Source organism: Geotrypetes seraphini, chromosome 11 (assembly GCF_902459505.1).
Source record: "Geotrypetes seraphini chromosome 11, aGeoSer1.1, whole genome shotgun sequence".
NCBI classification, from domain to species: Eukaryota; Metazoa; Chordata; class Amphibia; order Gymnophiona; family Dermophiidae; genus Geotrypetes; species Geotrypetes seraphini.
Window position 1 is genome coordinate 102,465,588 of NC_047094.1, and position 24,451 is coordinate 102,490,038.

General features: G+C 45.1%; 1 protein-coding gene across 3 annotated transcripts in view; it reads right to left on the reverse strand.

Moving 5' to 3' along the window:
- Positions 1-22,656, reverse strand: part of RAE1 (ribonucleic acid export 1) — a 47,072-nt gene extending 24,416 nt beyond the window's left edge. For 2 of the 3 annotated variants that reach the window (XM_033963723.1, XM_033963725.1), the window contains exons 1-5: positions 22,517-22,656; positions 21,807-21,903; positions 16,211-16,315; positions 14,925-15,017; positions 9,417-9,503 (exon numbers count right to left, since the gene is read on the reverse strand). In XM_033963723.1, the coding sequence (XP_033819614.1) occupies positions 9,417-9,503; positions 14,925-15,017; positions 16,211-16,315; positions 21,807-21,896 (375 nt within the window). In that variant the 5' untranslated portion in view covers positions 21,897-21,903; positions 22,517-22,656. Of the gene's footprint in view, positions 1-9,416; positions 9,504-14,924; positions 15,018-16,210; positions 16,316-21,806; positions 21,904-22,020; positions 22,136-22,516 lie in introns of all 3 variants that reach the window. The other variant, XM_033963724.1, reaches the window with a different exon arrangement.
- Between the last annotated feature and the right edge of the window lie 1,795 nt (positions 22,657-24,451).

Consider the following 24,451-nt stretch of genomic DNA (forward strand, 5'->3'; position numbering starts at 1 on the left):
AGTATAAGGGGGTCGAAACAAGAATGGATTTGAAACAGAGACAGGCAAACTTTAATTGCACTCTTGTTTCCAAGGGTAGCCAGTGGAGATTTTGGTAGTAGGGAGTTATGTGTTCCCATTTTTTAGCCCAAAGATCAGTCGGATTGCTGAATTTTGGATGATATGGAGTCTTTGAATGGTTGTTTTGAAGGACCCCAGGTAGATAATGTTGCAGTAGTCGAGTAAGCTCAGAATGGAAGATTGCACCAGTAAGCGGAATGAGGTTCCATCGAAGTACTTTCTGATGGTTCTTAGTTTCCATAAAGCGGAGAAGCCTTTTCTGACTAGTAAGTCGGTGTGAGTTTCAAGAGTGAGGTTACGGTCTAGTGTCACTCCCAGAATTTTTATGGAATCTGTGATAGGAAAGACTTGACCGTTCAAGGAGATTGTTGAATCTTTGATTTTGTCGTTCGGGCTTGCCAGGAAGGTTCTAATGCAGTCAACGATATTGTCACTACTAAACTACACTTCTCCCTCCATATTAGTGGTAATTAGGGGATGAACATACACGCGAATATGGAAAAACCGTGAATAACTTTGTATCTCTACTGCACTTCTCTCCACACGCAGGAAATGGCAGCTACCCCCCCCCCAAAAAAAAATGTGCGAGACGTAACGCCCCTTTGTTCCTCCCTTTGTTGTCATCGGCTAATAGGAAATGCAATGGTCCGGCTGTTCTTCTACAGCTTTGACCCCACCTCGCCCTCTTTTCAGCTGAGTCGTGGCTGCCAATTGGCCTTCCTTCCTGCCTTGCACACGGCTCTTCTAAGTTGGGTTGCCTAGCAACTTGGCATAATGTTGAGTTTTCTGTTCTCTTCCCTTCCCTGTGCAGAGGCTACAGGTAATATGGTGCTTAAACTTCTTAACTGGACTTTGGCCAGAGTCAAGGTTTTGGTGGCGGAGGGCTGAGATGTTTCTAGGTACTGCATTTTTTTCTTTATGTGACGATAGGTATTTAAAGACGTGTCTCTTGCAGCTCTCTGATGAATGGAAAACGGTAGCTGCTACTTTGAAAGCGCCAAAATTTTTATCGGATGGCGTAAATGGGGGGGGGAGGAGCCAGCATGGCAAAAATCACGAAAACCCAAAATTGCGATTGTTGAAACCGCGAATACGGAAGGAGAAGTGTAATGCAATGCTCTGTTCTCCGGTATCTCTAGGAAATTAATGAAAAAACTCCAACTGATACAAAACACTGCAGCAAAACTCATATACTGTACTACAAATCAAGATTTGACCATGTCATACCACCTCATAGAACTATACTGGTTACTGATAGAAAAGAGAATAGAGTTCAAACTATGTTGGGTAGCATTTAAAACGTCATACGGTGATGTTCCCTAATAGCTTCTCCAAATTTGCTGAACTATTAGGTAGATCTGCAGACCAATGTAACTCTAACAACCTGACCCTATCATTCCCAACTCTGAAAGATATAAAATCTCATCTCATCTCATATAAAAAACATCTCATACCAAAACATTTACCCCCTCTTTTACGAACGCATAGCATGGGTTTTAGCCCGTGCTATGCGTTCATAAAAGAGGGGGTTAATTACCAAATGGCAAAAGTGTGGAACTCACTTCCCATTGAAATTTGCATAATCACAGTATACACACTTTTGCAAAAATCTAAAAACATGGCTTTTTAAGAAATCCCTACCAGGGGTCCAAAGAGACTCAGACTAACAAAACAAGTCACCCAAAACAAAGACAATGTTTATGGTCAGTTGTTATGAAATATTACCTCAGACTGTATATATACTTTAATTTGATAACTTCATGGTTTTTATTTATATCTCACTTTATACAAAGCGGGTTCCAAAAACACATACATAATAAAGGAGAAATTAGGTTCTTACCTGCTAATTTTCTTTCTTTTAGCCTCTCCAGACCAGTATAGCTGTAATAGTAATCTTACAGATGGGTATGTATCTTATCATGACCAGCAGGTGGAGACTGAAATAAAACTTTGGAACTGTACATAATAGGTTACGCTCCCTTATTCCCTCAGTCTGCCGAATAGCCAAGCAGGCCACAACACGACCAGTTCCCTAGAAAACTCCAGGAAGGGAGACTTAAAGAGAAAGCCTGCAGCCCAGAAACATGCTTAGCAGAAGTAATAACCACCAAGAAGACCACTTTAAGGGTAAGGTCCTTTAACGAGTAGGCACCCAAAGGCTCAAAAGGAGAGCGCACCAGCACGGACACGACCAGATTAAAATCCCAAGATGGAACAGACGGTTGCATGGGAGGCTTGAGCAATTTGGCCACCCACAAGAAGTGAACGACATCAGGAATGGCAGCCAGACGCTGACCTCACAACAACTCAAGAAAGGCTGACATGACCGCAAGCTGAATCCAGAGAGAAGACCAAGCCGGGCCCCTGTCCAGGCCATCCTTCAAGAACTTTTAGATGTTAGGCAGAGAAAAGAGACCACTTCACGCGCAGCACACCACTCTTCAAAGACACGCCAAACCCGCACATAAGCCTGAGAAGTGGAAATGACTTTATCTGAATACCCTTTTTTACCTAGGCGCTCCCTTTCAAGATCCAAGTCCTAAGACAAAAGGGGCCCGGATCGAACATTGGAATGGGACCCTGAGTCAGAAGGGTGGAAATGACTTTATCTGAATACCCTTTCTTATCTAGGCGCTCCCTTTCAAGAGCCAAGCCGCAAGACAAAAGGGGCCCGGATCGAACATTGGAATGAGACCCCGAGTCAGAAGGTCGGGCGAGAGTGGCAGAGGATCCGCCATCAGATGCCACACCAGGTCCGAATACCACGGGCACCTAGACCAATCCAGGGCCACCAGAATCACCAGGCTTGGATGGCGAACAATACGAAGTAGAACTCTGCCCACTAATGGCCACGGAGGGAACACGTACAACAGACCCTCCATTGGCCATGGTTGGACCAGAGCATCCAGACCCTCGGCCTGACTGTCTCTACGACGACTGAAGAAGCGGGCTGTTTAGGCACTGACACCCGTGGTCATCAGGTCCACGAGGGGCTGACCCAAAGACTGCACTATCAACTCAAAGGCCTTGGGACTTAAGATACCACTCTCCGGGATCTAGCACGTGACTTAGAAAGTCCGCCTGAACATTCTCCACTCCTGCTATGTGGGAAGCCGAGATGTCCAGAAGATAAGACTCTGCCCAGACCATGAGCAGAGCTGCCTCTTGCGCCACCAGAGTGCTCTTGATGCTCCCCTGACGATTCACATAGGCCATCGCTGTGGCATTGTCTGAAAGGACCCTGACTTGCCCGTCAAGAAGGACTGGAAGGCTAACAGCGCCAGGTGGATGGCTCTGGTCTCCAGAACATTGATTGACCAGGACGCCTCCTCTGTGGACCAGGTGCCCTGAGCTGAGTGACCCAGACACTGAGCCCCCCAACCCAAGAGACTGGCATCCGTGAGAAGCACCATCCACTGTGGCTGATCCAGACTCGCCTCTTGAACCAGAATTTTGGGGGGGGGGGGTCTTAAGCCACCAACGAAGAGTGCAACGAGCCAAACCCCTCAAAGGAACAGGATGATCCAGACCGTGCCTCTAGGGTGACCACCTCCGAAGAAGAACATACTGAAGAGGACCGATATGGGCATGAGCCCACTGCACTACCTCTAGGGAAGCCGCCATTGACCCCAAGACTTGGAGGAAATCCTGCGCTCGAGGACACCGGGATGCCAAAAGAAGGAGGTGTCGAACAGAACCCCAAGGTACTCCAGGTTCTGAGATGGGTTCAACCGACCCTTGGAAAGGCTGACAACCCAGCCCAGCAACTGCAGGAACCCCACCACCTGAGCCGTGACCCAAATGCTCTCCTGCAACACCTTTGCTCGAATGCCCTCTTGGCGCAAAGCCGCTGCGACAACTACCATGACCTTGGTGAATGTCCATGGAGCCGTGGCTAGACCGAAGGGGAGCTGACCCAAGATCGCAAAGTGAAGGAAGCGCTGATGAGAGGCTTGATTTGGAACATGCAAGTAGGCCTCCGTCAGATCCAGAGAGGTCAGAAACTCCTCTGGCTGAACTGCCAGGATCACAGACCGCAGGGTTTCCATGAGAAAAGAAGGAACTTTGAGAGCCCTGTTGACCCCCTTCAAATTATCTAAGTTGGTACGATAGGTCCCCTATTTCTTGGCCACCACAAAGTAAATCTAGTACCTTCCGGTGCAACACTCCTGAAGGTGAACTGGCACAACTGCTTAGAAATCCATCAATCTTTGAAGGGTCTGGCGAAAAGCCTGCTTCTTACACTTTGCATGACAAGAAGCTAGAAAAATCCGGCAGGGAGTGAGCAAACTCCAGAGCATAACCATCCCAAATCACCTCCAAGACCCACTGATCGGACATGATTTCTGCCCACTTCGGAGAAAAATCGCACAGCTGGGCACCCACCGAACCAGAGAGGGCACCAGCAAGGATTCCCAGCTCCCCGAAAGGACTGCATGCGCTGATAGAAATGACCCCAGGAGAAACCAGAGGTCGGGTAGGGAGCAGCCCCTCTCCCAGGGCAGTATCTGAGGAACTCCAGCAGACGTCCCTGAGCAGTGCCACCCCAAACAGCCTGGCAGGAACAGTCGTCAGGCAGGCAGGGTACTTTAGAGTCTGTCAGAGTCTGAACTAACTTATCCAAATTCTCTCCAAACAAAAAGGACCCCCGAAAGGGAAATTTAGTAAGTTTAGTCTTGGACGCCGCATCCGCTGACCAAGCCCGCAGCCACAGTCTGATATGCAGCCACCTCGAAAGCCATCCACAACAAATCATAGAGGGCGTCCGAGAAAAAGGAAGCAGTAATCTCAATCTTTGGCACCTCCTGATCCACTAAGGACCAGTCATCAGACTCACAGTCAAGGACCCACTCAGCCCACAGAAACATGGCCCGAGCCACCAGCCACCCACAAATAGTCGCCTGGACCCCCAAGGCAGACACCTCAAAATTCTGCTTAAGAATGGTATCCAACTTGCATTCCTCAGAGTCCTGTAAGGCAGAACTGTGCTCAATGGGTACAGTATGCCGCTTAGCAATAGCAGGCGACTTTAAGGTAGCCCTATCCCCCTCCGGGATGGGATACAAATGAGCCATGGAGCAGCCAAATTTAAAAGGTGCCTCTGGCGTAGACCACTGCGCCAGGATAATATAACGAATATACAGATGCATCGGAAAAGAGCGGATCCACCTAAGAGAGTCCCCCACACTCGGGGTCTCCGGTGGCGCCTCTTCAAAATGCAACACTGAGGAGACCTGCTGAATCAGATCTGGGAGCTCGTCCCTCTGAATAAGGCGCACCACTGACGCCTCCTCACCGGTAGCCAGAACCGCAGAGGCCCCGCTACCAGCAGCCGTCCCCTCGAGAGGATTCTGGAGGTCTCCCTAAGGGTCCAGGTCCTCTTCAAGATCCACACGCTCCTCAGACCACAAGTCTTCATCCTGAACCACCTGCGGGCGCCTGGACGAGGGAGGAGGAGGAGGGGTGCTAAAGGAGTAGAGGGGGCAAAGCCGCAGGGGATGCAGAGGGAAAACCCACCCCCGAGACCCCCGCCCACCTGAAAATAAGCTCTGCACAAAGCAAAAATTAAATCAAGGGAACCCCCCCCCCTTGTGGCAACCATGGGACTCCCTGCCACAGCAGGGGATCCTGCTGAAACCTGCTCCTGTTTTTCCAATATAGGGGGAAGGTCACCTGAGGTTGCAGACAAGATGGAGGGGCCTCCCGCCAAAAATGGCAAAGATCCTGCCAAAAATAACCTCTCCTGGGCCTGTAGCGGCTGGGAAGCCTGAACTGTCACAGCCGCTAAAGCAGGAAAGCCGGCATCAGCTGTGAGGAAATCCCCAGCCGCATTGGCAGTAAGGGAATCCTTTTTACCCTCAAGAGGAAATCCCTCCATGGGCACTGAGGGAAGACCGGGCATCTAAATGACCCAGACACACATAAAATACACGGACTTTAAAAGTAGTTTTTGTTTTTAAAAACTCACACTAATCCTTGCATTCTCTATTGCTAAGTTTTTCATTCATAATCATCAAACCTTTCAGCCCAACTTTTATATAGTGCTCAAAAACAGGATTCCACCTCTCCTTTGTTAGCTAAATTACACTGGTGACCTATTCACCTATGCATCTGGTTCAAAACCCTTTATCATAAAGCTCTTCATTTAGGAATGCCTCTTCACCACTTCAATCACTTTGATCCATGGATGAAAACCAACTTGTTTTACCTCCCCTTAAGTTTGCATCTTATGACTGAACCAGAAATTCTGCTTTTCTCTTTATAGCAACTAAATTGTGCCATTAGATTAGAACCTTCCTTTTTTTCAAATTTCAAATTCTTTTAAATTTGTCAGCTAGCCTTTGGGGTGAGTTTACCAACTTAATTTTCTCTAACTATGCCATAGCCATGAGTACAGTTAGGAGTTTTATTGAATGTATTCTTTCTAAAGGTATGGATGTTGTATGTCCTATACATATTGGCATTCCTTGTAAATTTTATTATATTAGCGGTTTACAAAAAGCAATAGAAGCTATGATCTGCACGTTAGAAATGCCGATATATCAAAACTTTTAACATAAACCTTGTGCAGAGTGCTGAGGCAGACTATTTGACTACTGCTTAAACACTGCAAGTGTGTGGCCCTTTCTATTGGCAGAGGACCCCTACCATTATAATATGCATGATTGTCACCTCTATTACATTCAAATTTCTCGTGCATATTTATTAACAAAGCAGGGTACAATTAACCAAATTACCTATCTCAAAAAGTATTTAATACATATAACTAGAGAGGTTTTTTATTTAAATATACTGTATTTTTATTAAATAACACAAATCTTAACACTATATTATATATTAAACATAAATGAATCCCTATTGCACTTCCAGTTACTAAAATCTGTATTATCCCACAATACAGTGGAAGAAAACCTGGTGCTTGTATTCAGTCCATTCACAAGCCTTTTCTGATGAAAATAAAGCTGTTCCACATATATTATTTCATTTCTCCAATATTCCAACAAGCATATATTGATTCTTAGACAAAGCTGTTATAATGCCTTCTCACTCCAATTCAGACTGTGTCCAGCCAGCCCGACGTAGCGCCACGTTTCGCTATTACAGCATCTTCAGGAGCTGAAACGGGCAGGTTTTCAACTTCTTTACTGCTTCATTTCATTATAGATTAGCAACTGTACGGGTACACAAGCTCACTCTTCCCTCAGACAGGATACAAACAGAAAAGGCTTGTGAATGGACTGAGTACAAGCTCCAGGTTTTCTTCCACTGTATTGTGGGATATTATATATTTTAGTGACTGGAAGTGCAATATGGATTAATTTATGTTTAATGTGTAATATAGTGTTAAGATTTGTGTTATTTAATAAAAATACAAAATATTTAAATTAAAAACCTGTCTAGTTATATTATGTGCATATTTATTAGGCATATACTAGAGAATGACACGGGGAAAAAATCTGTCTCCGTCACTGCCCCATCCCCAGCCCACCGCCCCGTCACTGCCATTTCCTCTACCGCCCCGTCACTGCTATCCCATTCACTGCCCCGTCACCGTCCCCGCAGCATCCATATAAGCCTTAGTACTGCAATATTTAGCTTATTCCTTTCTTATAAATCAAAGTTCTGGCTGCTGAACTAGAGAAAGAGATGTTCAGCTGGCAGGGCTTTGTTTATAAATTTTTATCAACACAACTAATATACTACTTTATCCTAAAGCAAAAAATAAATAAATAAATATAATTTTTTTTTTTCTACCTTTGTTGTCTGGTTTCTGCTTTCCACATCTTCTCATTCAATTCCTTCCATCCACTGTGTGTCTTCTCTCTGCGTCTTCCATTTGCAGTTACTGTGCCTCTCCCTTCACCCCCCCCCAATTGGTCTAGCACCCATCTTCTTCTCTCCGCTCCCCCATAGTCTGGCATCTGTCTTCTTCCCTTCCAGCGTCTTCTCCCCACTCTGTCTTCCACATTTCCCTTCAGGGTCTGTTCCTCTCTACCCTCTTTCAATGTCTGTTCTATTCCTTTCTACCATCATCCTTCCCTCCCTCCTTCACCATCTGTTCCTTTCTACCACCCTTCAGCTCCTCTCGCGTGGCTTATCTATCTATCTACCTCCCTCCCTCTTATTTTTGTGGCACGTTACAATGTAATTTGTGCAAGCCGCTGGAGCCTGCGAGCTCAGTCCCTGTCCCATCTCCACAAACCATCTCGCTTCTGTGTTCCTATTTTCCCCATTTCTAATATCTCCCCAATGTATCTGCCATTGCCCTCACACTGTGTCCATATACCATCCCCATGGCATGTCCCCTTTATGTCTCTGTCCCTATGCCCCATGCACATAATTTCCCCTCTTTCTGTTATCTTCCTGTGTCCAGATTTCCCCTATCTTCCTCTTCCATACCAGTATGTCTCTTCTTTTCAACGCCATCTAGCTTCTCACCCTTTTTCTTCCACCCCCCTGCTTCCAGCATCTGGCTCACCTGCCTGTCCTCCCCTTTCTTTCTTGCTGTGGATTTCTTTCTTTCCCTCTTCATCCCCTTGGCCCAGAATCTTTTTCCCTTTCACTCCCTCCTTCCTAGTGTGAGCCGGGAACACACGCGATCGCGCGGTCCAGCAGCCCCCACCCGCCCGATCGCAGCGTTTCGCCAGCTCCCTCTCTCCACCTCACCTTATATGCCGAGTTTGCCGGCTTTCTTTATCCCGAGCCGCATGCGTTCAAAAAGACACGCACATGCGGCTGCGCGAGTTGATCAATCTTCTCCTCTCCTGCAATTTCCTGTTTCCAGTTGCGTCAGAGGAGATTGATCAACTCGCGCAGCCGCACGTGCGTGTCTTTTTGAACGCGTGCGGCTCGGGAAAAAGAAAGCTGGCAAACTCGGCATATAAGGTGAGGTGGAGGGAGGGAGCTGGCTAAACGCTGCGATCGGGGGCTGCTGGACCTCGCGATCCTTGATGCCTCACTGCAGAGACAAGACCATTCACCGCTCCACGGGGCGGTGAATGGCCTTGTCCCCGTCCCCGTAGCGACTACTATTTTTCTTTCCCCGTTTCGGCAGGTTACCCGCGGCTACTCGTGGCTAGCCGCGGGTAACAACCACCATGTCATTCTCTAGGATATACTGAAAAAAACCCCGACTGGCTGGTGGTCACCAGGATAGATCTCAGAACCACTGATCTAGGGCCACCTTTTAAGAATGGCCTTCATGATGCCATATGCAGGGAAACTTCTGTTCTTTAGCTCTTATGCCCGATTGCAAGACAATGTTCACAATTACAAGTTTTCTTTGCTAAAATGTAACAAAGTCCTAAATCTACTTGTAAACAAACAGAAATGCGCTGTACTGCAGATCTTTTTACCTGGGCAATCTGTATGGCCTGATTACTGTTGAGGTCCCACATTTTGGCAGTTTTGTCGCAAGAGGCAGTGAACACTTTGCTTCCATCCTAAAATTATAGGAAACAGTAGTAAATAATTGGCAGTGACAACATGAGATCCGCTTAATACTTTTAAACAGACAAGTCAAAATAGAATTGGCCTGACAGCTGGTAAATCTAGAGCAGATGTCACATTTATTTAGAGGACAATTTACAAAGCCTTTTCTGTATGTGAAGTGGATAAAGTGCAGTTGTATACTTGTATTAGGGGTTCTCTGTAGCCCTACCTGTTGCGTTTTGTTCTTCCAGATGGAGATGGAACCAGTACTCCATTTCCTTTAGCAGAGAAAACCTTTTCCTTCCAGGCTCTTGAGCATTTCAGGGATCCTTCTATACCAGTGGTTCTCAATCAAGTATGGACACACTAACGTGTTCCCAAAAGACAGGAGGCGTGTCACAAAAAAATGTGATGTAACAGACAACTGAGAGGTCTTGCATACATCCCTTGTAGCATACAGATTTAACAGCAGAGCCCGATGACAGTGGAGATTTTGCACGGTTGATTCCAACTGGCTGGTGTGAAGTTTAGGGAAATAGGTTGGTAGAACAATGGACTGGTTAAGATGGAATTCTGTGATCACCTTTGACTGGAATTTAGGGTAGGTATGAAGGATCATTCTGTTACTGAGGAACTTAAGTATATAGATAATACACTAGGACCTGAAGTGCACTGATTCTTCTGGCTGAAGTAACAGCTATTAGAAACAGTCTTTCAGGTTTGAAAGATGCTTCCCTCAGCAAGCTCAAAAGGGAGCATTCTAGAAGCTATATCAAAACAATATTAAGCTCCACAATTGTATAGGTTTTCTCTCTCTCTTTTAATTGAAAAGAGGCTTTACTGATAATAAACAAAGGATAAACACAGGCAACTCAAATTTACTTAGCCAACAGAGCATCAGATTGCACCAGTGAGAGGACTGGGACTCCTCCTGTTGCTCCAACACCCCACCCCAGGTGCTGGGAATGACTTTGGTGAGTGGATGGAGTGCACAGACCTCCAAGTTCTTAGCACAGACTGGAGGGAGGAGGAGCAGCTGCTATTGATACAGGAGGATCAGTGCATGTACAGGAGAACAGATGGAAAAGGTTCCCTGAATTGGAGAAAACAGGGAAAGTGTGCCTGTGTGACCTTTTACTTGTCATAAGAACATAAGAACATAAGCAGTGCCTCCGCCGGGTCAGACCATAGGTCCATCCTGCCCAGCAGTCCGCTCCCGCGGCGGCCCAAACAGGTCACGACCTGTCTGAATCACCAGAAGGGGCCCCCTTCAGTGTTCCCTCTAAGCTGCGCTGGCGCGCGCTGGCGCACAAAATATTGCCTCGCAGCGCACAATGTCACGTCACAGCGCACGGCGTACGGAGATGGCAGGCCGCGGCGAGAGGAGAATCGGGCGAGTTGGTGCTGGCGCCCGATATTTTTAGCGCACGGGGAAAAAATTTTGCTCACACCACCCGCCCGCTTAGAGGGGACACTGGCCCCCTTGCCACCTTGGTTTCCCATTGAGTCCTATCTTCCCATCGAAGTCCTAACCCTCCGGTCTTGCACATGCACGACCTGGTTGAGTTTCTATACTTATTACCTGGTTAGCTTTCTATACCTATGTTACATCCCAGCACCTCTCTCAGTATCCCACGATCCCTTTATCCCTCAGGAATCCGTCCAATCCCTGTTTGAATCCCTGTACCGTACTCTGCCTGATCACTTCCTCCGGTAGCGCATTCCAGGTGTCCACGACACTTTGTGTGAAAAAAAACTTCCTTGCATTTGTTCTGAACCTATCTCCCTTCAGTTTCTCCGAATGCCCCCTCGTACCTGTTGTCCCCTTCAGCCTGAAGAATCTGTCCCTATCCACCCTCTCTATGCCCCTCATGATCCTGAAGGTCTCTATCATATCTCCCCTGAGCCTCCTTTTTTCCAGAGAGAAGAGCCCCAGCCTATCCAACCTCTCGGCGTATGGGCAGTGTTCCAGCCCTCTTACCAGTTTCGTTGCTCTCCTTTGGACTCTCTCAAGTACTGCCATGTCCTTCTTGAGGTACGGCGACCAATATTGAACGCAGTATTCCAGATGCGGACGCACCATCGCTCGATACAATGGCATGATGACTTCCCGCGTCCTGGTTGTTATGCCCCTCTTTATGATGCCCAGCATCCTGTTGGCTTTTTTCGAGGCTGCTGCGCACTGCGCAGATGGCTTCAGTGATGCATCCACCAGCACACCCAAGTCTCTCTCTAGACTGCTGTCTCCCAGCAATGCCCCCCCCCAATTTGTAGTTGAACAACGGGTTCTTTTTCCCTATATGCATGACCTTGCATTTTTCCACGTTAAAGCACATTTGCCATTTGTTTGCCCAGTCTTCCAGCTTGTCCAGGTCCCTTTGCAGGTCCTCACACTCCTCCCTGGATCTAACTCTGCTGCACAGTTTGGTATCGTCTGCAAATTTTATAACCTCGCACTTTGCCTCCTTTTCCAGGTCATTGATAAATATGTTGAAGAGTAACGGCCCCAGCACCGATCCCTGTGGCACACCGCTCGTGACTCACCGCCAGTCAGAATATTGTTCCTTTACTCCGACCCTCTGCAGTCTACCCGACAACCAGTGCTCGATCCATCTGTGCACATCCCCTCCCACCCCGTGGTTCCACAGCTTCCTAAGCAGCCTTTCATGTGGCACCTTGTCGAAAGCCTTTTGAAAATCGAGGTAAATGATGTCTATGGGTTCCCCATTGTCCACCCGACTGCTTATTCCCTCAAAGAAGTACAAAAGGTTCGTTAAGCATGACCTTCCCTTACAGAATCCGTGCTGGCTTGTTCTCAGTAGGCCATTTTTCTCAATGTGCTCGCAAATACCATCCTTGATCATAGCTTCCACCATCTTCCCTATAATTGAGGTCAGGCTCACCGGCCTGTAGTTCCCGGGGTCACCCCTCGATCCCTTCTTGAAGATAGGTGTGACATTCGCCAGTTTCCAGTCCTCTGGTACCTCTCCAGTTTTCAAGGATAGGTTGCAAACATGCCGGATTGTGCCCGCTATTTCTTGTCTTAGTTCCTTCAGAACCCTTGGGTGGATCCCGTCTGGGCCCGGCGATTTGCCGCATTTTAACCTGTCTATCTGTTTGAGGACATCCTCCCTACTTACCTCTATGTGTTCCAATTTTTCAGCCTGTTCCCCACTTATGAGCTCCTCTGAATCCGGTATGTTAGATGTGTCTTCTCTCATGAAAACTGACGAGAAGAACGTGTTCAACCTCTCAGCTACCTCTTTATCCTCCTTAATCACTCCCTTCCTATTCCCATCGTCCAACGGCCCCACCTCCTCTCTCGCTGGTCGCTTCCCCTTTACGTAACTGAAGAATGCCTTGAAGTTCTTCGCCTCCCTGGCCAGCCCCTCTTCGTAGTTCCCTTTTGCTTTTCTAACCTCCCGGTGGCATTCCTTTTGGCATTTCCTGTGCGCCTGGTGATTTTCCTCCGTTGGGTCCTTTTTCCATCTCCGGAAGGATACTTTTTTGTCATTTATTGCCCTCTTTGCTTCTGTTGAGATCCAAACCGGGTCCTTTGATCGCTTGTTCTTGCCGCCTTTCCTGAAACTGGGGACGTACATTCTTTGTGCTTCCTGCAGGGTGTCCCTGAATAGGGTCCAGGCGCTTCTTACAGTCTCCATCCTAAAGATGTTTCTGAGCTTCCTCTCCACCATTTCCCTCATAGCAGCATAGTTCCCTTTCCTGAAGTTGAGCGCAGTTGTTGCGGTCCTCCTTACTGTGGGTGTCCCCCTTTCTAATGTGAACCTGATCGCATTGTGGTCACTGTTGCCTAGTGGTCCTCCCACTTCTACCCCTCTTGCAGGCCCCCCTAATCCGTTTAGGATGAGGTCAAGAGTAGCACTCCCTCGCGTCGGTTCCCTGACTAGTTGCTCCATGAAGCAGTCCCTCACAGCTTCTACAAATCCTGTTTCCCTAGCGCAGTTGGAGTGACCCGTACTCCAGTCAATAAAGAATGGCTCTTATACAATTGCACAGTGACATATATACAAAAGGTAGGTGCAATAACATAGGGGGTCCTTTTACTAAGGCGCACTAGCTGTTTTAGGGCACGCTAAAACGGCTAGCGTGCCCTAGTAAAAGGACCCCATAATGCCTCTTATCCAATGTGAGAAGAAACTTTCAGGGGCAGAGCTGTGATGTAGATGTGTGTTTTATAAAACACATTTACACTGTCTTCGGCGCATGTGTAAATTTGTACATTATTAGAGGTCACTCTAGAAGCCTATTTTATAATGTTGCTTTCATAAAAGGGGTGCTTTTTTCACAACTTTTAGGCATCCTATTATGAAATTAGCAACCATATGATGCCTCTCATAGAACGACAAAAACAGGGGGAAAAAACAAAACCACTAACTCAAATGTACCAAACGCTCAGTGGAACTCTTCGGTTTTTTGAGAAGTTTTAGTTGACTTTCTTTTGGGTTCAAAGTCTGGTAAGACCTATCAGAGTGGGAACATATTCTAGATATTCACATTGGTGGCGCTCAAGACTCCTAAGAAAGGCCTGTTGGCCGAAACATGTGCATGTCGAGTCATTGGACGTATTTTTATGTCATTGGATGAATTATCCGATGCATTGGAGGACACTTTCATTAGTGCACATCATTCTGATCTGGACAATTCCACTCAGCCTTTGGTGCCTCTCACAGAACTACATGATGGCAGATAAAGGCCAAATAGCCCATCTAGTCTGTCCATCTGCAGTAACCATTATCTCCTCCTCTCCCTATTGGCTAAGACTCTCTTAACATTTGCATCTCCTCTTCCTATAGGCTAAGGCTCTGTGCACCTGCATTGTGAGGTCATAGAGCTGCCCATCCACAGTAACCATTATTTCTTTCTCTCTCCGAGAGATCCCACGTGCCTATCTCGAACCCTTTTGAATTCAGACACAGTCTCTGTCTCCACCACCTCTTCTGGGAGACTGTTCCATGCATCTACCACCCTTCTTGTAAAAAAGTATTTCCTTAGAGTACTCCTGAGCCTATCACCTCTTAACTTCATCCTATGCCCTCTCATTCTAGAGCTTCCTTTCAAATGAAAGAGACTCGACTCATTACGTAGGTATTTAAATGTCTCTATCATATCTCCCCTCTTCCACTGAATACCAAGTCAAAACATCTTTTGTATTGTCCTCTCCTCAAGAGGTCTTAATATACTGGTAAGAAATCACATTCCAGATGTATTCCTACACTGTATCATACTCCAGCAGGATCAAATTACACAGATCTCTAAATGCTCCATAATTGGTAAACTAAGCCTAACAAAGCAAGCCTTTCCATTGTTAGCGGACATTGTGACACTGCCATCAGAATACGAGAAATATTTCTGGGGAAGGAGAGGAATCAATTCAGTTAAAAAAACAAAATTGTGGAAATGCAGATACATACATCGCTCCAGCAAACATCCAGCACAGGGCCCGTATGCATCTGCTGAGCTTTTGGAATAGTTTGCCCGTTATCTTGGACCTCCCAACATCGAACCTAGATAGAAAGCAAAGGGAGATGCGTCTCTCATAATTTAACATTCCACTCCCCTACCGCTCCTCACTGTCTCTTAAGCCAGAGTTGAATAAGACAAAAGCTAAACTACACTTCCCCCTCCCTATTCGCGGTTTTGATGTTCGCGGCTCCGATTATCTGCGGTTTTTCCCCCAGGCCCCTCTCCCCGAGAATCGCTCATTGGCATAAAAAAGGCTGGCTCCAGGACTTGGAGGAATGTGATCAGAGATGGCGGGGGGGGGGGGGGGAAGAGGGGTGATCGGAGGCAGCGGGGGGCGGTGACGAGGGGCAGGAGCGATCTTCCTACAGTCCTGCCCCGTGCAGAGCTGTGCTGTGAATTCCCATGGTCTCACGAGACTACAACAGGGAGTTCCTGTTGTAGTCTCGTGAGACCACAGGAACTCACAGCACAGCTCTGCACGGGGCAGGAGTGTAGGAAGATCACCCCTGCCCCGTGTCACCGCTAGACCACCAGGTAAAGGTCCGGGGGTGGGTTAGAGCCGGCCGAAAGTTATTTACGGCCTATTCGCGGGCCGGCTCTGCCCCTAACCCCCGCGAATAGGGAGGGAGAAGTGTAAACAGAAATGAAAAGCTTTACTATGTCATGGCTTAAGCAAAGCTTGCAGTGAAATCTAATGCAAATTTTACTATGGGCAACTCATACTACAGCAGAGATAGAAAAACAGAATACTTGGGCACGCACTACAGTTTTTAAGATGCCAAAGAAAAAACTTGCTTTCCAGTTAACATTTTATCTTTACTTTATTGTTCGTTTATTCTCGTCCGTTCTCCCCTCTAGTTTTTTTTTTCTGTTCTCTGCAGCTGAGCAGTTCCTCTTAGCCCCAGACCTGTAGGTGATCAGGTGCCTTGGATTTTTCCTCCCCTTATTCACCCAAAGCAGAGGTTAGAGAAATTGCCTGATAACCAGGACACTTAAATTCAAACTCTGCTCCTACTACCGACACTCAGAACCTTGGGAAACTAGTCTCCCACTGACTCTGGTAACAATTTAGAATGTAGTCTCTTTTAGGTAGGCATGTACTCTACCTGTATGCAATTTGTTCTAAAGCACCCGAGTGCCAAAATAAACACCGCCAACACATAACAAGACAGAAAAGGGCTGCAATAATCACATTATGACTGCATGCAAAATAATACCTTTTTACAATACTTACATCATTTGCCCATGATCCTGCAATGAGGAAGTTACCTGGTAATGTCAGGGGACTAAAAGAGAGACAACTTATGCTATCATCTGGTGGAGAAGTTACTTCAATATCCTGTTCAAGGAAAAGAAAAGTGTATACAAAGAGATTATTCATTATCTCACAAAGAACTATGCAGAATGAGACATTAGATAATAATAATAATAATTTATTTTCTTATATACCGCCCAACCGGAAGTTCCGGGTGGTTCACAGCAAGAGAACTGAGACATATCAGCGAAGACACAAAATACAGTAGAATTCAGTGGAATACAATATGATGCAGTACAATGTAATATAATGTGAAATCATCGCATAAATTTACCAAACAAATAGGTTTTTATTGATTTTCTGAACTCAAGGTAAAATTGGGATTGGGCAATTAGAGGACATAGACAAGAGTTCATTTTCTCCGCTTGAGAAGCCAGAGTTTTGTCTAAGAATCTTTTAAAGCAACAGGCTTTCAGAGCAGGGTACATAAACATAGCATGCTGAGTCGCTTCTGATGGGTCACTAACAGGGAGATTTTATTCTGTGCTATTTTGACTATAACAGCATTATTCAGGTTGCACTGTAAAATGAAGGGCTTGTGATTTCCTAGAAGGACTACTCCTGGCTGAATTCTGCGCAGTTCTGGTGTTACACTTATCCAGTCAATATTGGGGTAACTGAAATCACTCATTATTATTGTGTTACCCAGTTGTTAGCCTCCCTAATTTTTCATAACATTTCTGCGTCTGTTCATCCTGGCCAGGTAGATGGTAGTACACTGCTATCACTATCTTTGTCTCCTTTACATAAGAGATTTCTATCCATAGGGATTCCAAAATGTGTTTTGTGTCCTGCAGAATTTTTAGCCTAATTGATCCAAGGCCCTCTTTAATCTATAATGCTACCCTTCCACTGCAATATAATTTGTACCCTGCTATGACAGTGTTCCACTGGTTATCTTTCTCAGATATGCCTATTATATCTATATTTTCATGTAGTGCAATATATTCTAATTCTCCCATCTTATTTCTTAGGCTTTTGGCATTTGCATACAGACATTTCAAACACATTGGATATTCCTATTTGCAACTTGCTCAGCAGCTGACAAAGATAATTTGCAACCTTTAAAATCTGACTGCTCTGTATTTAAAGGCACCTGGTCTACTGCAACTTTTATTGCAACCCCTCTGTTGAGATGCACTATCTTTTAAAGATACCTTGTTCTAAACCACATGCTTTTGAGCGACTGTCAACCTTCCCTTAGTTTCTAGTTTAAAAGCTGTTCTATCTCCTTTTTTAAATGTTGATGCTAGCGGCCTGGTTCCACCTTGTTTGAGGTGGAGCTCATCTTTCAGAAATAGGTGCTCCTTCCCCAGAATGTTGCCCAGTTCCTAACAAATCTAAAACTCTCCTTCCTGTACCATCATCTCATCCACACACTAACATAAAAACATAAGAATTGCCATACTGAGACAGACCGAATATCCATCAAGTCCAACAGTGGCCACCATGATCCAAGTACCTAGCTAGATCCCCCAGCAACTCAATATCTAAATAAGGGCCAGCACTGAACATCCAAGTTTAATTCAATTAGACTAGCAAGCATTTCTTTCAAATTATTTTTTATTAACCAGTGAAAATACAACAGCCAGAACCATGAATCAACATTGTAAATACAGTAAACAACAGAATCAAAGCCATAACACTGTAATAAATATACATTGATGTCCACACCTTAAAATTTGGTTCATATATTTTTATTTTTTACCCCTCCTCTCACCCCCTTCTATACCCTCTCTTCCCTTTCTCCTTGTCAAAGAGCTAACACCAACCCAATCAGGCTGTGTTTTTATACCACATTGGATTCAATATCCTCTCACCCCGTCCCCCACACAGATTAATTAATTCAAGACCCAAGTGCATGCACTGCAGCCATACTAGTTCCCATATTTTCTGAAAATTAGGCCTCCTTTGTGGGTCAGTCCAACTAGTTCTGTATCTTCCAAGACAAGATCATCAAGCTAAAAAAAAAGGATCTGCAAAAGTTAGAAGAATGGTCTAATGCCGGCAACTAAAATTCAATGCGAAGACGTGCAGAGTGATGCATTTGGGGGGTAGAAATCCGAGGGAACCATATGTGCTGGGAGGTAAAAGGCTGGTAAGCACTGACGGAGAGCGGGACCTTGGGGTGATTGTGTCTGAGGATCTAAGGCAGGGGTGTCCAACCTTTTTCGCTTCCCTGGGCCGCATTGGCCCAAAAAAAATTTTCTGGGGCAGCACAAACTTGTAAACGCTGCAGCAAGACAGAGGAGGGAGCTGACAAGACAGTAAACACCTGGGAGCAGCAGAGGAAAACACTACATCGCCCTTGACTGGGACCACACAAAATACTTCATGGGGCCGCTTGCGGCCCTTGGGCCGCAGTTTGGACACCCCTGATCTAAGGCATCTAAACAGTGTGATAAGGCAGTGGCAGTAGCCAGAAGGATGTTAGGCATAAAGAGGAATAACCAGCAGAAGGAAGGTGTTGATTCCCCTATATAGGTCATTGGTGAGGCTACACTTGGATTATTGTGTTCAGTTTTGGACGCCGTATCTGGTGAAGGATATAAAGACCTGAAGCGGCCCAGAAGGCGACAAAAATGGTAAGGAGTTTGAACCAAAAGAAGTATGAGAGGAGGTACAGGGGAGATATGATACAGATGTTTAAATACTTGAAAGGTATTAGTATAGAACCAAATCTTTTCCAGAGAAGAGAAAATGGTAAAACTAGAGACCATAATTTGAGTTTGCAGGGAGGAAGACTCAGAAGCAATGTTAGGAAATTCTTTTTCATGGAGAGGGTGGTAGATGCCTGGAATGCCCTCCCAAGAAAAGTGGTGGAGAGGAAAATGGTGATTGAATTCAAAAAAGCATGGGATAAACATAGAGGAACTCTAATTAGAAAACAAAGGATGTAAATTAAAGAACTAAGGCTGATACTGGACAGACTTGCATGGTCTTTATGACAGATATCCTGCAGGATGGTTGGATAGGCTAGAGTGAGCTTGGACAGCAACTTCAGCATTTGGAACCTAGGACAATACCAGGTGGACTTTACAGTCTATGACCCAGAAATATCAAAGAGACAAGTTAATTTAATCATGTATTTTTAATGGGTATAACTAATGGACAGACTGGATGAACCGTTCAGGTCTTTATCTGCCGTCATTTACTATGTTACTATGCAAATACCAAATTCAGTCACATTGCAACAGTGCTGTGTGTGTGTGTGGGGGGGGGAGACTCCAATCTCTGTTGGATTAAAATGCTTTTCTTTGCTAATAAAATCAAATACTTTCACAATGATTGAAGCTGATGACTGGACAGAAGAGAAATCACTAAAGAGAGAAAGCTATGGAGCAGCTCAACTGGTAACCCAACTTTCAAAATGCGAAATCTATTGTGATGAACCGCCATCCAGAAGCGTTTTGATATATGTACGTGACAAAAACAAATGTGACAAGGTGTACCCCCTCTTGTCACATTTTACTGGCTAGCGTTTACAGAAATGCTGATCGCTGCTGGCTCTTAAGTATTTATTAGTTTTATATCCCATGTTATCTCAATGATCTAAATGGGTAACAAACAGTATGTACAATACTCCTTAGCTAATTGCTATCAGTACATCAGAATGCACTACTAGTAGGGGTCAGGCTACAGCAGTTTTCAAAATCAAGATCAAGAGCATTTGGGACTCATTCCTGCTCTCTGCCGATATTCTATAATGGACAAAGCCATGAGAAGAGAACTGTTGGGTCAGCAAATGTGATCAAGAGGATGTAAAGCCCTTCACCCCCCTCCCCCCAAGACCCCCACTGGGAGAGGGCTTTTTAAAAAATATATTTTTGATTCCCTCCTGGCATGGAGTTTGTGGAAAGACTATAATCCACTGAGAAAAAAAGGAATTCACACTGCCTGGGTTATGGCCTCTGACACCAGATCAGCAATCGTGTTAGCACAAAGCTGTTTTGGTGCAAACCTTTAGCTCCAGGGAACATTAAGAAAAAAATATCACTACAGCTCTTTGAGGTGTAGTTGTTTTGGTGATAACAGTCAGACCTATGAAGATATTTTTTTTACAGCAGTTCAATATTGTTAAATTTACATACATATACCCTAACAAATAGTGGACGCAATTACTATGCCTATGAGGTAACGACTTATAAGAACATAAGAATTGCCGCTGCTGGGCCAGACCAGTGGTCCATCAAGCCCAGCAGTCCGTTCATGTGGCGGCCCTTAGGTCAAAGACCAGTGCCCTGAGACTAGCCTTACCTGCGTATGTTCTGGTTCAGCAGGAACTTGTCTAACTTTGTCTTAAATCTCTGGAGGGTGTTTTCCCCTATAACAGTCTCCGGAAGAGCGTTCCAGTTTTCTACCACTCTCTGAGTGAAGAAGAACTTTGTACGGAATCTATCCCCATTTAACTTCAGAGAGTGCCCTCTCGTTCTCTCCACCAAGGAGAGGGTGAACAACCTGTCTTTATCTACTAAGTCTATTCCTTTCATTATCTTGAATGTTTCGATCATGTCCCCTCTCAGTCTCCTCTTTTTAAATTGTTTTTTAATGGCATAGTCAATTACCGATTAAAACCAATTAAAGCAATTAAGGCCCTGTTTTATCAAGCCGTGTTAGGGTTTTTTATCACCGGCCGCTGAGGTAAAAGCTCCAACACTTATAGAATTTCCCACAGCTTTTACCACAGTGTCTGGCGATAAAAAAAAACCCCTAATGCGGCTTGATAAAAGAGGGCCTAAATTAGGCAGTTTTAGAGCGCCTACCGCCACCTAACTTACGGTGCAGTTTATAGAATCCAGGCCTTAATATTTATTTAGCATGACAAAATGGGTTACGGCACAATGAGTTAAAGCATTTTGTGCCATTTTGCCCTTTTCCTCACAGTAGCTTTGTGTTAACTAAGGGCCTCTTCTATCAAACTGCGCTAGCAGTTTTTAGCACAGAGAGCCACGCCAAATGGCCCGCGCTGCTCCCAACACTCATAGGAACTCAAATGGCTCGCGCTGCTCCCAATGCTCATAGAGTTCCTATGAGTGTTGGGAGCAGCGCGGGCCATTCAGCGTGGCTCTCTGTGCTAAAAACTACTAGCGCAGTTTGATAGAAGAGGCTCCAATTTTTTCTTTTTTTTAAAAAAATGTAAATACATTGTGTAGAAGCGTTATCCAGTTAGCATGCTATGATAAGCATGTACTAACTGGATAATGGACAAACACTTAGTACTTCCTAAACAGATGGTATGTGGCAAGTGCTCCCATGTGCTAATGGAAAAATGCAAGACCTAAAAAAAAGCCAACTGCTGCATTAAATGTGTGTGCTGTGCAGGAAAGTCCTGCATTAAAATGTGCTAAACCCAGATTCTAGTGCCTTTTAGTTGAAGGGCCCCTTAATAAAACATATCTGTGATCATGGCCAATATGAGTTGGAGATGCTTTCAAAGTATTGAACAAATCATTGCTGGATGTTAAGTCATCATAGAGGTACTGCAGATTTTCTTTGGCTAGGAATCTTTTTATACCTTCATAGGGTTGTGATTATCTGTAGCTGTGCTTCCAAACATACTTGTGCCACCTGCACCAAAACCAGAGGCTGTTCCAAACAGACTCATTTTCACTCTGAAATTTTTAGAAAGAAATGAAAGTTGTAACATAAGGTAGTTGTCAGTTATACAAGCACATTATCAAGAGGCAGCTAAAATAGGAATATGCTAAAGTGCTGCACTTTCTACTAACCATATTCTGCAGATGCTTTCAAGAGGAAAGCAAACCAATATCCACAGCCAACATGCATCGCTTAGCTCTCAGCATAACCGATCAATGGCACGTTTTTCCAGTTCTATAGAAATGACTATTTGAACAGAAAATCCAGTGGAGAAAGCATCAGATCTTTCCCAATGACAAAGGCTGCCTACTTTAGAGCAACTTACAATTTAATTGAAAAGATAACATAGCATTTAAACCCGCACAGCCCCTTTCTGATATTAAATAAAAAGTGAAAGTCACCAGATTAATCTTTCATGAGCAGATGAGCCAATGATAATTGGTTAAATTAAACCCCCAAACCCCAACTCATGTCCTCTCTAAAATAAGACACAGGCAGCGGGGAACCGGTGTCTCCTCCCCCCCTCCCCCCATCACAGACACAGGCAGCGAGGAGCCACCTCCTTCTGGATCCAGCCGCGTCCCATCCCTCCTCGTCCTATCTTTAAGCTAACGGCGATTCACAAACCTCGCCTACAGCGACCCCAAAGCCGTCTCCCTGCCGCGTCCTGCCCCGCCGGAAACCGGAAGTTGCGTCGGAGGGGAAGGGCGCGAGCTGCGAGACGCAGCGGAGGCAGGATTTTGTGCCCTGGGCAGAAAGAATGATTCGCTGTCGCTGCCGGCGACCTCAAAGGCAAACTTGAAGATGTAAATGAGGAGGGGGGGGGGGGGGGACGAGGAGGAAAATCTAGGGGAGATGCTAGGAGCGAGAGATCGAGAAGAAGGGGAAATGCCAGGGATGAGATGGAGAGGAGAGAGATGCTAGGGGAGATGCCTTGGCGAAATTGTGAGGGAGGGGACTTGTATACTGCTTTTTTGTGGTTACACATTCAAAGCGGTTTACCTACCCTTATTAAGGTTCCATAGTACTGTATATGTCTTTCCTTGCTCGTTTCTTTTCAACCTGGCTATTTAGACCTAAATTCTATATATCAGTGTTCTTCAACCATCGGTCCGTGGACCAGTGCCGGTCCGCAGAAATTTGCTGCCTGTCCACATGGCCGGCATATGCATCTGCTGCCTGTATTTTGCACTGTTCAGGAAGAAATGCATTTGTTTCTTTTTCTATGGGGTTGTACTGCATGCAGTCTTGCATCTTAGGGTTTTGTTTGTATATATTAGTACTTTTAGTTTTTGGTCCCATATTTGCATGGGATTATCTGTTTTCTGGTAGGAATGAATGTTGAGAAGCATACAGTGTACTTTGTGCAGTTTACAATCAAACAATTTTTTTATTCATGCATAAAACAAATATCACCAATGCCAAATTTAGGAATATAACTTTGTGTGGTTAACCATTATGTGTTAATAATATTATACTGTGTGTGTATATATGAAAAATGAATGGAAAAAATTATGGGGCGGGGTTTGAGGCGGAGATGGGAGAGGTCTAGCCCACAACTTGGCCTGGTGTTCTTCAACTACCAGTCCGCAGACCGATGCCGGTCCACAAAATAATTCTTTTATTTCCACCGGTCCATAGGTGTAAAAAGGTTGAAGAACACTGCTATATATGACACCTAAAGTTGTGCGAGAACATTGGTGCATGTAGCTGATATATATGTACAACTTAGTTGATTATTTGGCAATTTTCACCTCATGAATGAAATTTAAACACGTAACTTGGTAGGTGTATTTCTGTAAAATTATGCATCAGTTCAAGTGAGCACTGTTGAAAAGGGAGCATGGTTGGGGCGGATCATGGGCATTCTTTTAAGTTATGTGCAAGGTTTTGACCTATGCGCAGATCTGTGCACAACTTAGGCACATTGCATTTAGGCCAAGAAAACCCTGGCCTAAATGGTTAAGTTAGGATGCAGAGTGGCGCTTAGTTGGCAGTAAGGGCTCCTTTTACTAAGCTGCGGTAGCGTTTTTAGCGCATGCTAACCCCCCGCGCTATGTGGAAAAACTAATACCAGCTCTATGGAGGTGTTAAGTGTCTAGCACATATGGCATTGTAGTGTGCGCTAAAACCACTAGCGCAGCTTACTAAAAGGAGCCCTAAGTGTGATTCCATAAATTCTGCATAGCTGATAGAACTGTACTTTTGTTGTACACAGGAGTCTATACTGTAGTTGTGATTCCCATTTCCCTTTAACTACAGCAGGATATCACTTTAAGAACGTGAAACTCCTCCCTTTCAACACCCTCCTCAAGATGATAAAGGGGATGGAACTCCTTTGGTATGAGGAAAGACTAAAGAGATTAGGGCTCTTCAGCTTGAAAAAGAGACAGCTGAGGGAAGATATGATTGAAGTCTACAAAATCCTGAGTGGAGTAGAACGGGTACAAGTGGATCGATTTTTCACGCAGTCAAAAATTACAAAAACTAGGGGACACTCGATTAAGTTACATGGAAATACTTTTAAAACCAATAGGAGGAAATATTTTTTCACTCAGAGAA